Source organism: Lampris incognitus, chromosome 11 (genome assembly GCF_029633865.1).
Source record: "Lampris incognitus isolate fLamInc1 chromosome 11, fLamInc1.hap2, whole genome shotgun sequence".
Classification (NCBI taxonomy): domain Eukaryota; kingdom Metazoa; phylum Chordata; class Actinopteri; order Lampriformes; family Lampridae; genus Lampris; species Lampris incognitus.
In genome coordinates, this window is record NC_079221.1 from 48682359 (window position 1) to 48694959 (window position 12601).

General features: G+C 43.9%; 1 protein-coding gene across 2 annotated transcripts; it reads left to right on the plus strand.

Annotated features, from left to right (window-relative positions):
• Nucleotides 1-326: 326 nt before the first annotated feature.
• Nucleotides 327-9673, plus strand: LOC130120486 (translationally-controlled tumor protein homolog). 2 transcript variants are annotated; one of them, XM_056289039.1, is made up of 6 exons: nucleotides 327-457; nucleotides 3420-3493; nucleotides 3834-4018; nucleotides 4095-4200; nucleotides 5555-5671; nucleotides 9175-9673. In XM_056289039.1, exons 1-6 carry the CDS (start codon nucleotides 430-432, stop codon nucleotides 9175-9177), a joined length of 513 nt encoding a protein of 170 aa, XP_056145014.1. In that variant the 5' UTR covers nucleotides 327-429; the 3' UTR covers nucleotides 9178-9673. The 2 variants fall into 2 exon arrangements, with proteins under 2 accessions (XP_056145014.1, XP_056145015.1); XM_056289040.1 differs by having other exon boundaries at nucleotides 416-457; nucleotides 3420-3510.
• The last annotated feature ends 2928 nt before the right edge of the window (nucleotides 9674-12601 follow it).

Genomic DNA, 12601 nt, shown 5'->3' on the forward strand with positions numbered 1-12601 from the left:
CTTAGACCTTAGAACATTATTTTGGCTACCAGTCCAACTTTATATTCGAGAGAAAGGGGCACTGCTTGCCTCTTTCGTTTCGGTTTACAATATTGAACTAGACATGGCGAATCAAGCAGAATCACACTTATTTTTAGGTTTTCTCTCCAGATTATATTCAAAATAATTATAGTGATAAATTAACCAATACTTTATGCATGATAGATGTACAATTGGCAGACCACAACAGCAATCACGCAGTTACAGATCACACCGTTAGATGGGGGACACGCCCAGTAAAAGGATATTGGCAGAGCCTGGCACATGAGCTGACGTCACCAGTACGTAAACCATCTGCCTCGGAACCGGGACGGTCTTTTCTATTCTCGGACCCGAAGGGTGGGGAGCCAGCCGATTTGTCGCTGATATTTTCACCACCGATCGGACAAAATGATCATTTACAAGGACATTGTCACTGGTATTGTTAGATGTTCTGTCTACTGTTTCAGTTTTATCCTGTTGGATTTTCTCTGCCGTTATTTTATTTATAAGTTATACGAGAGATGGTGGGGCCTCACTCGTGTATCGATGTGCCTCTTGAAGTAGAGGCCCTGTCGCGCTTAAGCTAATCACATAACCAGGTGAACAACTAACTACTCCAATGTCGCTAACCAGAAACTCATAACCAGCGAAATAAGTTTATGGTTAACCGTAGCTCTCTTGCGAAATAACTACAACCAGGTCAAATTATGTCTAGATTAGCATTAGCTAGTTTAAAAACATGCTGCTATACCGGTGTAGCGTTTCAATGTGCACATTTGTGTTTAATTCATCCTTTATCATGTAAGAGCGCAGACAACATTCTTTATAGAGAGATTGTCAAATAACGAACATAGTTGTCAGTGGAGTATGAGCCATTTGTAATTTTTATGAATGTAGGAACTGTACTGACGCGAGTTGATGCTAATTAGAGAACGCTACCACGTCCTGTAGCAGGGCTCTGCTGCCTAAAGCCATGAATTCGCGTGGTATCGCCGTCGTCCTCTGTCCGGCTGCTTGTCAGTGTTTTACTATTTTTTACCCGTCAGTTAAACTGTCGAACAACTTACGTTTTGTTTGGCTCAACTTAAACAATGTAACAATATGACAAACAAACAACTTAAACAATGTAAAGTTTTCTGTTTTTAATTTTAAACGTTGCCTTTCAGCCTTCTCAAACATTTGTTTATCTCAGCAAACGATTGTTTCAAATGACCGGCTTTCACAGCAGGGATGGATCGCACGCTTCCGGAAACCCCCAAACTCCAACTATCTTTCTTCTCCACTGCCCTGTTAGTAACTTGTAGTGTTGCGGCCTCATTTGGACGAACGGGATTGACTCGGAACAGCTCTCTCTCTCTCTCTCTCTCTCTCTCTCTCTCTCTCTCTCTCTCTCTCTCTCTCTCTCTCTCTCTCTCTCTCTCTCTCTCTCTCTCTCTCTCTCTCTCTCTCTCTCTCTCTCTCTCTCTCTCTCTCTCTCTCTCTCTCTCTCTCTCTCTCTCTCTCTCTCTCTCTCTCTCTCTCTCTCTCTCTCTCTCATATATAGCGTTCTTTTCCGGAAACCATCAATGGTGTAGATGGAAGTGCTCAACAAATGAGGAGCGTAATATTAAGATCTTTATATATATAAGATCTTAATAATCTTAATTATGCATCTGTATTGATATATATTATATAATACAGATGCAGGAAATCTTTTCTTAATACATAGCAGTGAGAAAGTGCTCAACAAATAAGGAACAAAGTAATCCATTATGGGTGGATTATATATAGTAAAATAAATGGATATTCCCCCCTCCCCATTTCATGCGGGACTCCCTATTTGTACCCATGTCACCCGGATGACGCCAACTTAACCATTTCTGACCTTATAACGTTTAACCTTAACCCAGACCATATTCCTGGCCTTAACCTTAACTGTTGACCCTAATCTTAACCAAACGTTGACCCTTATCTTGATCAAATGTTAACCCCCACGTAAACTAGTGATTCCCCATTTCACGCATTGTAGGCCAGTTTCACATTGCCTTCTATCCCACTATGTCTTTGGCCACGATTATTCACATTGTGTATGTATCGCTTGCAAGTATGGCTTTGCCTAGTCTGAACTGAACATGATGTGTTTACTTAGACTTGTGTCCACTTTGACAAGTTGATTGCTTGTGGGCTTTAACCGGCCTCGTGGGAAGTAGGAGACAAAATTAAGATCCAAGAGCAATTATTGCAATAAACTTGATCTTGTTTGTCCAAATATTATGGCAGATGGTGCCATGAACAGCACCCTCATTGGCATAAAATTAATGGAACTTAAACTTTTGTCCCACTCCTTTCTCCATAACTCAAGTTTATTTCGAATTGAAAGATGCCACATTACCCTTTGCACAATAACCAACTGCATCCAATACAAAGTCAGTTGATGTGATCCAGTTGTGTTGCAAATTATGTTCAATGGGCTCTTTCTCAGTAAAGCCAGGCTGGTGAACGATTAAATGGCATGGTATCACCTTCATGCTGTATTTGGCAGCTTGTGGGTTTATTTAACAGTTTTGTTCAACTCGTCAAGTTAAATTACACAACCTAAGGTTTCATATTTAACTTTTTCAGCTAAGTAATAGTTTATCTTAGCACACAGTTGTATAAAAGGATCAGCTTTCACAGTGGTTGTAGTCTACAGACAAGGCAGTACCACAGCCTCATTTGGTTGAATGTGAATGACTCTTGCGACATTAACACTGCACACTTTGTCTTGAGTTAAAACTTAATAACTGTTCACCCTTTTCCCACACCACCAGCCAGCTCTGTGCTACCTCCAATTCCACAGTATCTTTGGCTACAATTATTCACATTCCATAGGAAATGAATGGAGGCAAACTGGTCGCTTGTTGAATCACTTACCAGTGTGGCTTTGCCATAACCGTTTTTAACGCCATGCTGATGACTGTTCTTATGTAGCCTTTTAGCCATCAGTAAATGTGACACACTTCAAAGAAAAACGGTGAGGATCGTTGCTTAACTGTCAGGCTCAGGTGCAAACACTTGCATACCAGCAAGCGTATGTCCTTATTTCAATAAAACTAAAAATTAAGTAAGTTTTGCTTGTAAATTCTTTAGTATTCCTAAAATTTCCAGTGTGTCGCACTAAAAGAAAATGTCCATATTATTTATTTCCACGTCTCTGCTAAACTTAGCCGAATTCCAACAGTTCAGAGGGCCATTGTGTATGCTTGATGAAGCATCTAACGATTGCTGATCAAGAAGAGACCCGATTTTGCAAATTTAGCCCATAAAACAGCAACATATTAGCAACTCTCAAGACTCATTAATTGGTAAATTGTTGGACACCCATTAATTCATTCAGTTTACAAAGACCATGCTGTTGCTTCTGATGTTTTTCTACACAGGTGATGAAATGTTCAGCGACATTTACAAAGTCAAAGAATCTTCAAATGGGATTCTCTTCGAAGTTGAAGGAAAGGTCTGTACACAAAGCAGGTATATAGTATCTTCTATATTGTGTGGCATCACATCTTAGAAATACCCAGAAATTTGGCCTTATTTAAGATGGCAACTTGATCCTATTAGCTAACCATATTTTTTGTGATGGTCAAGATCCAGACGTGTAATTTAAGTTCACGCTCAGTGAAACCATTTTGCTTCAGTGAGCTGTTCTACTTAATCAGAATGCCCCCTTGTACCTCCATTCCATCAGTTTGTTGTATCTCCTGACCTATTAACATTGTACCCAGCATTTTCTTCTTGTCCTATTTCAACACGTTGTCTTCTTTCCTTTCTCTGTTCTCGCTCTGTATAACCAGATGGTCAGCCGGACAGATGAACTTGATGAATCCCTCTTTGGGTCCAATGCCTCGGCTGAGGAGCAGACTGAAGCCTGTGAGGGTGCCACAGTCAGCGGTGTGGACATAGTGCTCAACCATAAACTGCAAGAGACCGCCTTCACGAAGCAGTCATACAAGACCTACATTAAGGAATACATGAAGCAGTGAGTATACATTGCTGTGGTCATGTGGATGTGTGAACAAAAAAAGATGGATGGTGCGTTTGTGTGTTTTCTCCAGGATCAAGACGACTCTTGAAGAAAAAAACCCAGAGAGAGTGCAGCCCTTTGTGAAAGGAGCCCCGGACGAGATCAAAAACATCATAGCAAACTTTGCCAATTACCAGGTAACTACAAAGAAACAACTAATCAAGGTATGACTGCAGCAACAAGGATTAAATATGAACCCATTTTCAGATCAAACTGTAGATGGTAAACTGGCTGTAGTGTTTTGAAAGACTTCTAAAACAGGAATTATTCGGGGGTGCCTCATAGTCGAATGGTTACAGCTCATACCAACCATCGCCAGTTTGATTCCAGCCGGGGACCTTTGTTGCATGCCATACCCCTCTCCCATTTCCTGTCTGACTTTCACTGTAGCTGTTAATGATGCGTGGGTCAGGGTTTTTTTTCAATACCCGCACTCACCCGACCTGTTATGAGAGTCAATCTGACCCGCTAAAAGATGTGTTAACCACCTGAACCTGACCAGCAAACCTCCAGTGTAAACCCAGGCTACAGCAAAGTGAGCAGTGTTGCATAGCCTATTGAATATTAGCCTATTTTTAACCTTTCTCTGATTAAGTCCGCCATATCATCAGTGGTAGCCTCTGCTTTATGACCGAAAAGAGTTTTGGTGCTATAAACAAAAGCTATAGATACCACTTAAGGAAAAAATGTCCTGCGGAAGCCTCAATGCTGTAAAACACATGCACTGACCAAAAGCGCAATTGCAAAGCAGTGATGAAGCTGCTTGCGTACATGCATGTGTGTGTTTGACAGAGAGAGGAAGAGAAGGCGGACTAGAAATGCACAGCCTCGCCTATTTAGCAGATTTTTTCTGTAAGTTATTTATTACTTACTTACTTACTCGCAACACTGCTTTGTCCCTTTTTGATCCAACCTGCCTGAACCCGGGATATTTTCTAGTAAGCCCGACCTGAACCAACCCAACCCATGGGTCGGGTGGGTTGTGGGTCGACCCACGCATCAGTAATAGCTGTCTAGTAAAGAATGCCCCCAAAGAAATCCCAAAACAAAACAGGATCTTCCCCAAGTTTGGCTCTAAACTTCAGAAAGTTGAATCAGTTCATCTGGACACAATGTTTATTGAGAGAGAGAGAAACGTTTCATCACTCATCACTCGGGTGGGGGGGGGGTGCTAAGAGTACATCTGTCACCATCTTACAGTGCCATGATTGCAACTATTCCCCAATCCTCTGTGAATAGTACACATGGCCATTGTTAATGCTCACGGCAATTTGCATGGAATGCTCAGAATAGAGAGAAAATATAAAATCATATCTTTTATAGCTAAGCTAACATCAGCCACAAGTTTTTTCTGTCACTGCAGTATACTTTCAGCCATGTTGTGCTGTTTTGTCCATTATTTGAGTAGGTCTTACCTGCCTTGACGAGGTAGACCTAAATCAGATTTCTACAGCTTGCTCCACCATCTGAGGCCTTGATTTGCTTTCTTAGTTCTTCACAGGGGAATCCATGAACCCAGAAGGCATGATAGGCTTGCTTGACTACCGTCCCGATGGCACCACCCCTTACATGATCTTTTTCAAGGATGGTCTGGAGTTGGAGAAATGCGTGAGTAGACCTCATCCTGAATCAATAGCTGTGTTTACATGCAGTTAAATAATCTGATAGCAGTCTGATTGATTGCTCTATTGGAAGGATGAAGTTTCATGTAAAAACCAAAAACGTATGAGTTATCCAATTGAGCTCTTGACGGTTGAAAAATCTCCCCAATGTAAAGAGGTGGTGTATACCTTTTGATTGTCTGTTAAGACCGACTACTTTCTTAAACGCTATGATTGTGTACTTTTGCACATAATCTTTTGTGTAATGCTGTCAACAACAAATATGGTGGGTTGTGGTAAGAACTGCTCCGTGGAAAGGAAAGACTTCAGCAAAGTTGAGCTTACTATCAAAGCTAGGGGTGGGTATCATTAAGATTTGAACAGTACTACTACTGTTAGCAATACTGCTTATCAATCCGGAACTTTAACGGTACTCTTATCGGTTCTCACCTCATCTCATCATCAGCCGCTTCTCCGGGGTCGGGTCGCGGTGGCAGCAAGCTAAGTAGGGCACTCCAGACGTCCCTCTCCCCAGAAACACCCTCCAGCTCCTCCTCGGGGATCCCAAAACGTTCCCAGGCCAGATTAGACATGTAGTCCCTCCAGCGAGTTCTGGGTCTACCCCGGGGTCTCCTCCCAGTTGGAAGTGCCTGGAAAACCTCCAAAGGAAGGCGCCCAGGAGGCATCCTAATCAGATGCCCGAACCGCCTCAACTAGCTCCTTTGGATGCGAAGGAGCAAAGGCTCTACTCCGAGCTCCCTTCGGATGTTCGAGCTCCTCACCCTATCTCTAAAGCCTCCTACAGACTTTGTGACTTTAATAATCCTATAAGTTTATTCCAAGCCACACTGTGTGATATGGATCCAATCAACTTGGGTACGACATCAAGTTTGATGCATGTAGACTGTATGATAACATCTACTGAATCGCAGGCTGTGATGCAAGTCCATAAAAATGTCATCAGCGTGCACGCTGCATCAGTACGCGTAATCAGTCTACGCTGGTGGTAGAGCAACATGACGCCAAGCAGGAATCGAGTCCTTTCAGTAGTCGCTGCAGCTCGTTTTGTTAGCTCGTTTTAGCTTGTTTTGTTGAATCCATTGTATTTGGGTCACAGATGCTAACCGTCTGTTTGTGTTTAGCTTCAGCAAAGATTCTGCGTCGCATTGATCAGTGAGTCATTTTGTGCTGCATTTCTATTGGTTGGTTAGTAGAGGTAGGTCGTAGCAGCAGTCACATTGTGAGACGGTCATCCTAAATTTCTGACACTGTCAGACTTTTGTCCCAGGTTATCTTCGGTCACAAGACCGTAATATTGTCCATCTTTGAACCTATCTCACAGTGCGATGTAGGACCACCGTTTTGGAGTCACGAAGAAAGATAGTGCCACGTTTAGTCGTCTTTCATCTGAGACGGCCCAAATCGCACAGTCTGTAGGAGGCTTAAGGCTGAGTCCAGACACCCTATGGAGGAAACTCATTTTAGCCGCTTATACCTCTGATCTCACCCTTTCGGTCACTACCCAAAGCTCATGATCATAGGTGAGGGTTGGAACGAAGATTGACTGGTAAATTGACAGCTTTGCCTACCAGCTCAGCTCCCTTATCATCAAAATGGTCCGGTACAACGTCCGCATTACTGTGGATACTGCACCAATCCGCCTGTTGATCTCGCTGTTCCAGCCTACCCTCACTCATGAACAAGATCTTTTTTTATTTAAGCGAAAACCCAAACAAATAAAGAACAGAATTAACATTGCTTCATTTTCTCATGTCTGGACAGAACTTTTAATCACTAACCCATGTTTGTATAATTTAGTTAACTGTGTGTGGGCTCTACACTGCTAGCATGCATCACGTACTTGAGGTGGATGGATTAACAAGAGATGAACTATAAGCTAGACAATCGAATATACGGACGAGCTAGGTGAGGAGGTGAGAGTAGACTGTCGAAAACTGCATTTCCCCACCTGTATTTGAAGCACTTTCACTAGATGTTTCGAAAGATTGCTTTCATTTCTGCCCTTACGTGCAAAAGACCTGTTGCACTTGTGGCAACGAGCATTGTCAGCATCGACTCTAGTGACGTATAACCAGACTTTTGACCGTTTAGTTCTCCCCACCTTTGTCACTAAGAGCAGGCTGTGTGTGTATGTGTGTCTGAGAGGTAAAGAGAGCCCTGCCCCTCGGCTCGCATGACAGGCTTTGAGAGGGATCTCTTCTGTACTGGGAATAGCGAAAATGTATCATAGACAAAATATCGTAATATTATTGCAAATTAGAAACGGAGTTGATGAGATAAAAGGTGTAAGATAACGTTTATGTACCCTAAATAAATAGGATTTTTTTTAAAAAAAATTCTCCAACAGCAGAAATTTTAACGTCGGAGCTCATCAATACTACGGTCTTTTAATTAGCACAGGTGTCTGTTTAATACCGGGCTTCGGTACCCATCTCTAGTCACAGCCTATTTCTCTGTTAAACAAGTAGAGGAAGTACAGGTGCACTTCCTTGCAAAAGAAGTTGCGATATGAATATGTGAATTTGAAGTGACACCTCGGGATTCAGCTAACATTGGTGTGTCTACTTCTGTATTGACAGAAGTCATTATGGTCACGTGACACTATATGCCACTCTTGGCATAAACACATATATTCGGACTACAAACATTGCACTCATGTATGTATGCTTTGAATGGATTGCTACGTGTAGTGTACGTATTAAACCGTTCACTTGGACTCTTCAGTCGGACAGAAGAAAGTCTCTCCAGATCAGCATGGCTAATGAAGCTTGTATCTAGTCGTACTAAGGTTTTTTTCTTTACATTTGTTAGCACCTGTTAATATTCAGTTCTGTTCAAAACTGTTGATACCTCAGTCTTTTGCCATAGTAACTAACAGTTATCAACCTTTTAATAAATTCCACGAGAAACTTAATATTCTATTGAGAGCAACGTCTGAAAAGCAGCATACGTTTCTCTGTCAACTTATTTCTCCTGTATTACAAGGAATATAATCTGCTTGCATGACCGCAACCTGGAGCCTACAACAGATTTTTGGGTTACACTAAGATTCAGTTCTGTTCAAAACTGTTGATACCTCAGTCTTTTGCCATAGTAACTAACAGTTATTAACCTCTTAATAAATTTTATGAGAAACTTAATATTTTTACTCGGATCTGATATTTGTACAGCCTATGAGGGACCAAATTTTATGTTAACTAAACATGAGGTGTAATTTAACCAGTGTTGAGCAGTTAAAGATGTTTTAAGATGTTGCTTCGATATATAAGCTGGAGCATATTGAGAAGTGTCTGATGTGGTGTCCTTGAGGATTTTAGTTTAAGTAGTCGTCTACTCTGATGCTTGTTTCTAAATCCTTGCAGTACTCCTCTACTTCAGGGCTAGAGTTGGTGGGTTGATTTATTTGATACAAAAAGAGGAGTTACTTTGTCTTTAAGGACCATACGTTTTGCTGAATGATGTCCTGTATCCGTTTTTTTCTTCTTCTAGTAATGACCTGGAACCACATCTGCTTTTTGATTGTCTGCTGCTTCTGAATGGACCCAAAAGCCCAACTGGAAACCCAAATGATCCTTCTGCATCCCAAGAATGGAGACATTCTTTTACAGTCCATCATGTATTTGCATATTGTGGCCCTCATTTCCAGAGACCGGCTGAAGATATGTGATGAATTGATGAGTTCATTTTCACAATTTGTTTTTGGGATACATTTCCTGAGGTTGGCCTAATGTCAGGAATGATCATTATAAAATAGTCAGGAAAGTGAAATATCTAACTGCAGAATGAGGCCCAGCACTTTTGCATTTCTGTCAACAGTGCTCCACCTCGCTCATTTTGATTTTTTTCGTCAGGACACTTTTAACCATTGTTGATTAGGTTGGCTGTTTCAGACCTTTTGTTTGGTTCACGGTCGCGTTAATGTCATCTACCATGAAAAGGCAGTGTATGACTCCAGTTGAAATTGTGACAATAAAACCTGGTAACATTTGCTTGCTATGCTATCATTCTATGAGTGAGTAGTCTGTAATACTCAAAGGCAAACAGTCAATACACCTAAAGGGGAATAACACCACGCATCAATGAGCCTTGGGGGCCCAACACCCTGTCGCTAGTTTGTGGTTTGTCCCTCCTCGGACCACTGTCGGTAGGTACTCACCACTGTTGACCGGGAGCGCCACACAAGTTTTGCCGTTTCAGAAATGCCCTGATCCAGTCATCTGGCCGTAACAATTTGGCCCATGTCAAAGTTGCTCAGGTCTTTACTCCTTCCGATTTCTCCTGGATCCAACACGCTGACTACAAGAACTGATTTTTCACTTACCATCTAATCTTTCCAGACATGGACGTGTCCTTGATTGGAGATGATCAACCATATTCGGTTCAGCTGTGAGTGGTCATAATATGTTGGCTTCTCAGTGTATATGTGTCTGTGTATTCATTTCTATATTTCACATACTTTTATTTTAGATTTTTCTTATTTTTACTTAAGAGCACACTCGCACGTAAAGCCGTCAACTGTCGTAAACACAAAACATTTTCCCCCTCCTATATAAATCTGTAATGCAAACATGTGAACAGTGCTCAATTACCATAGTTCAACAATGCTCAATTATTATAACTCAACCAGAGGCTAACACACCTGAGAGGAACAGACCTAGGTATGGAAAGAGGTTTCAAAGTCCTTAAGGTGGGCAGGGCGAGTCCGTACCCGTGTAGATCGACCCTCAGCCTTCATGACCGGTTCTGGCTCCTGAGGCTCCAGTGGAAGGTCGGGTGCGGGCTGTACTGACAATGGCTCAGACCAGCCGGTTGCTGTAGTGGAATGTGGAGGAAACAGGTGTATAAACTGGAGGAGGTGCAGGCACTTTCCTGATGCAACTGGCGTGCCAATGTGAACCGTCACTCAGTCTGAATGTGGCAGCCCCTAGTTTGTGTGTGACTTGCAGGGGCTGAGACCAGAATGTGCTCATTTTATTTACTTGCTGGGGCCGACAGTTTTGAAACCCAGTCTGACACCTGAACGCGAGGTTTCCTTGCCCAACGTGCATTGTCGAACCATTGCTTCATCTCCCTTTAGCGCCTAGACATGGCTTTTTTTGCTTGGGCCCGCCGAGTTCTGTGTGCTGCCATGCCCCGGGCCCTGAGCCTATCCAGTGGCAGCTCTATCTCACGTCCCAGCATTAGGGATGCCGGAGAGGTGTTAGTGGTAGAATGCTGTCTTGCTCTATAGTGCATCAGCGTTTGATTCAGGACAGCCTGGAACGAGCACCCTTGGAACGGGTGTACTCTAATGCCATTCTAAAGTGTCTGACTAAAACGCTCTACCCCTCCATTGGCCTGAGGGTGAAAGTAGGCAGTGCGGAGGTGCTTAATGCCTCTGCTGTGGAGGTAGGAAGAGAATTTTGTGGAGGTTAGCTGTGGCCCATTGTCTGTTGTAATGGACAGGGGCAGACCCCATCTTGCAAATAAGCTGTCAAGGACATTGATAATGGCCCTAGTGGTGACTCCACCGGAACAACCTCCGGCCACTTTGAATGGAGGTCGTACACCACCACCAAGAACCGCTGATGATGAGGGACCCCTTGCCCATGTACTTTGCCGCAGGTGTCCAACTGGACATGGTCCGAGAGACGGGCTGGCCATGCTAAATGTTGTTAGGGCGGTATAGCTGGCGGTCCAGTTTTGCCGCTAAGGAGGCATGCAGGGCAATCCTTGACCAGCGCTTCAATGTCATGGTCGATGCCTGGCCACCACACCAAGTCTGCATTGCTGTTTGAGCTTCACTATGCCCAAGTGACCCTCATGCGCCATGGATAAAACATGCGTGCGCGCAGGCCACTCAGGACCACAGTGCAAAGGCCCTGAGAGACACAGATACCTTCCAAGCAGGAGAGCTCGTGTTTGATTCTAGCATAAGGTGCCAGTTCGGCAGGCAGTTGTGATGGCAGATGTTTGCTAGTATAGGGTCCTGTTCCAATGTCTGTTTGAGCTCATCCAACACGATGACTGGCTGGAGGGGCATGTACAACGTTTGTATGAACTCTGCTTCACCGTCCTCCGGTGAATCAGTTGGAGTAGGGGCATCAATAGAGCAGGAGAGGAGGTCTGCTACCACGTTATCCCTCCCCTTAGTGAACTTCAGCACGTAGTTATACTGTCTGAGGCGGTCGGCCCACCTGTGTAGCCGCAAGGGCTTGTGACCTGAGCCTGAGGCTGACAGCAGCTCGTGGTGAGTGCCTGGTGGTCGGTCCGGAGCATGAACTGACATCTGTACAGGTAGAGATGTCATCGTTCACACGCCCAGACACAAGCCAGTACCTCCCGTTCACCCACTGAGTAGCATTGCTCTGTGGGAGTCCGAGCCCACTGCTCTGGCAGCAGCGTCGCAGGTGACCATAGTAGGGCATGACGGGACAAAATGAGCCAGCGCAGATACGGTGGTGAGTTGATTCTTTAGCCTGAAGACTGCCTTCAAACATGCTGCTGTCCAGGTCCATGGCACGTCATTCCTGAGGAACTGGTGGAGGGATGCTGTAGTCTAGGAATATCCAGGCAGAAAACAGAGGTAATAGGCCGTCATGCCGAAGAATGAGGCCACCCGGGAGGCTGACGCTGGCTCCGGGATGTGGTGGATGGCTTCGATGTTCGACATGAGTGCCAAACATCGAAATGTCCCTAGCTGAGATACGAAATCACATGAACTCAACATGCGGTGCTGAAAAGGTGCCTTTTCCACTGTTCAGGGTCAGGTTGTGGCACAGCAGGGCATTGAACACCCTGTGGAGACGCTCGTCATGAGTGTGTTGGTCCACGCCATGGACGACTATATCGTCCAGATACACTGCCACCCCAGGTATTCCAGTGAGGACAGTGGACAAGACCTTTTGGAAGCAGCCGGGGGCGGAGCTTAGACCAA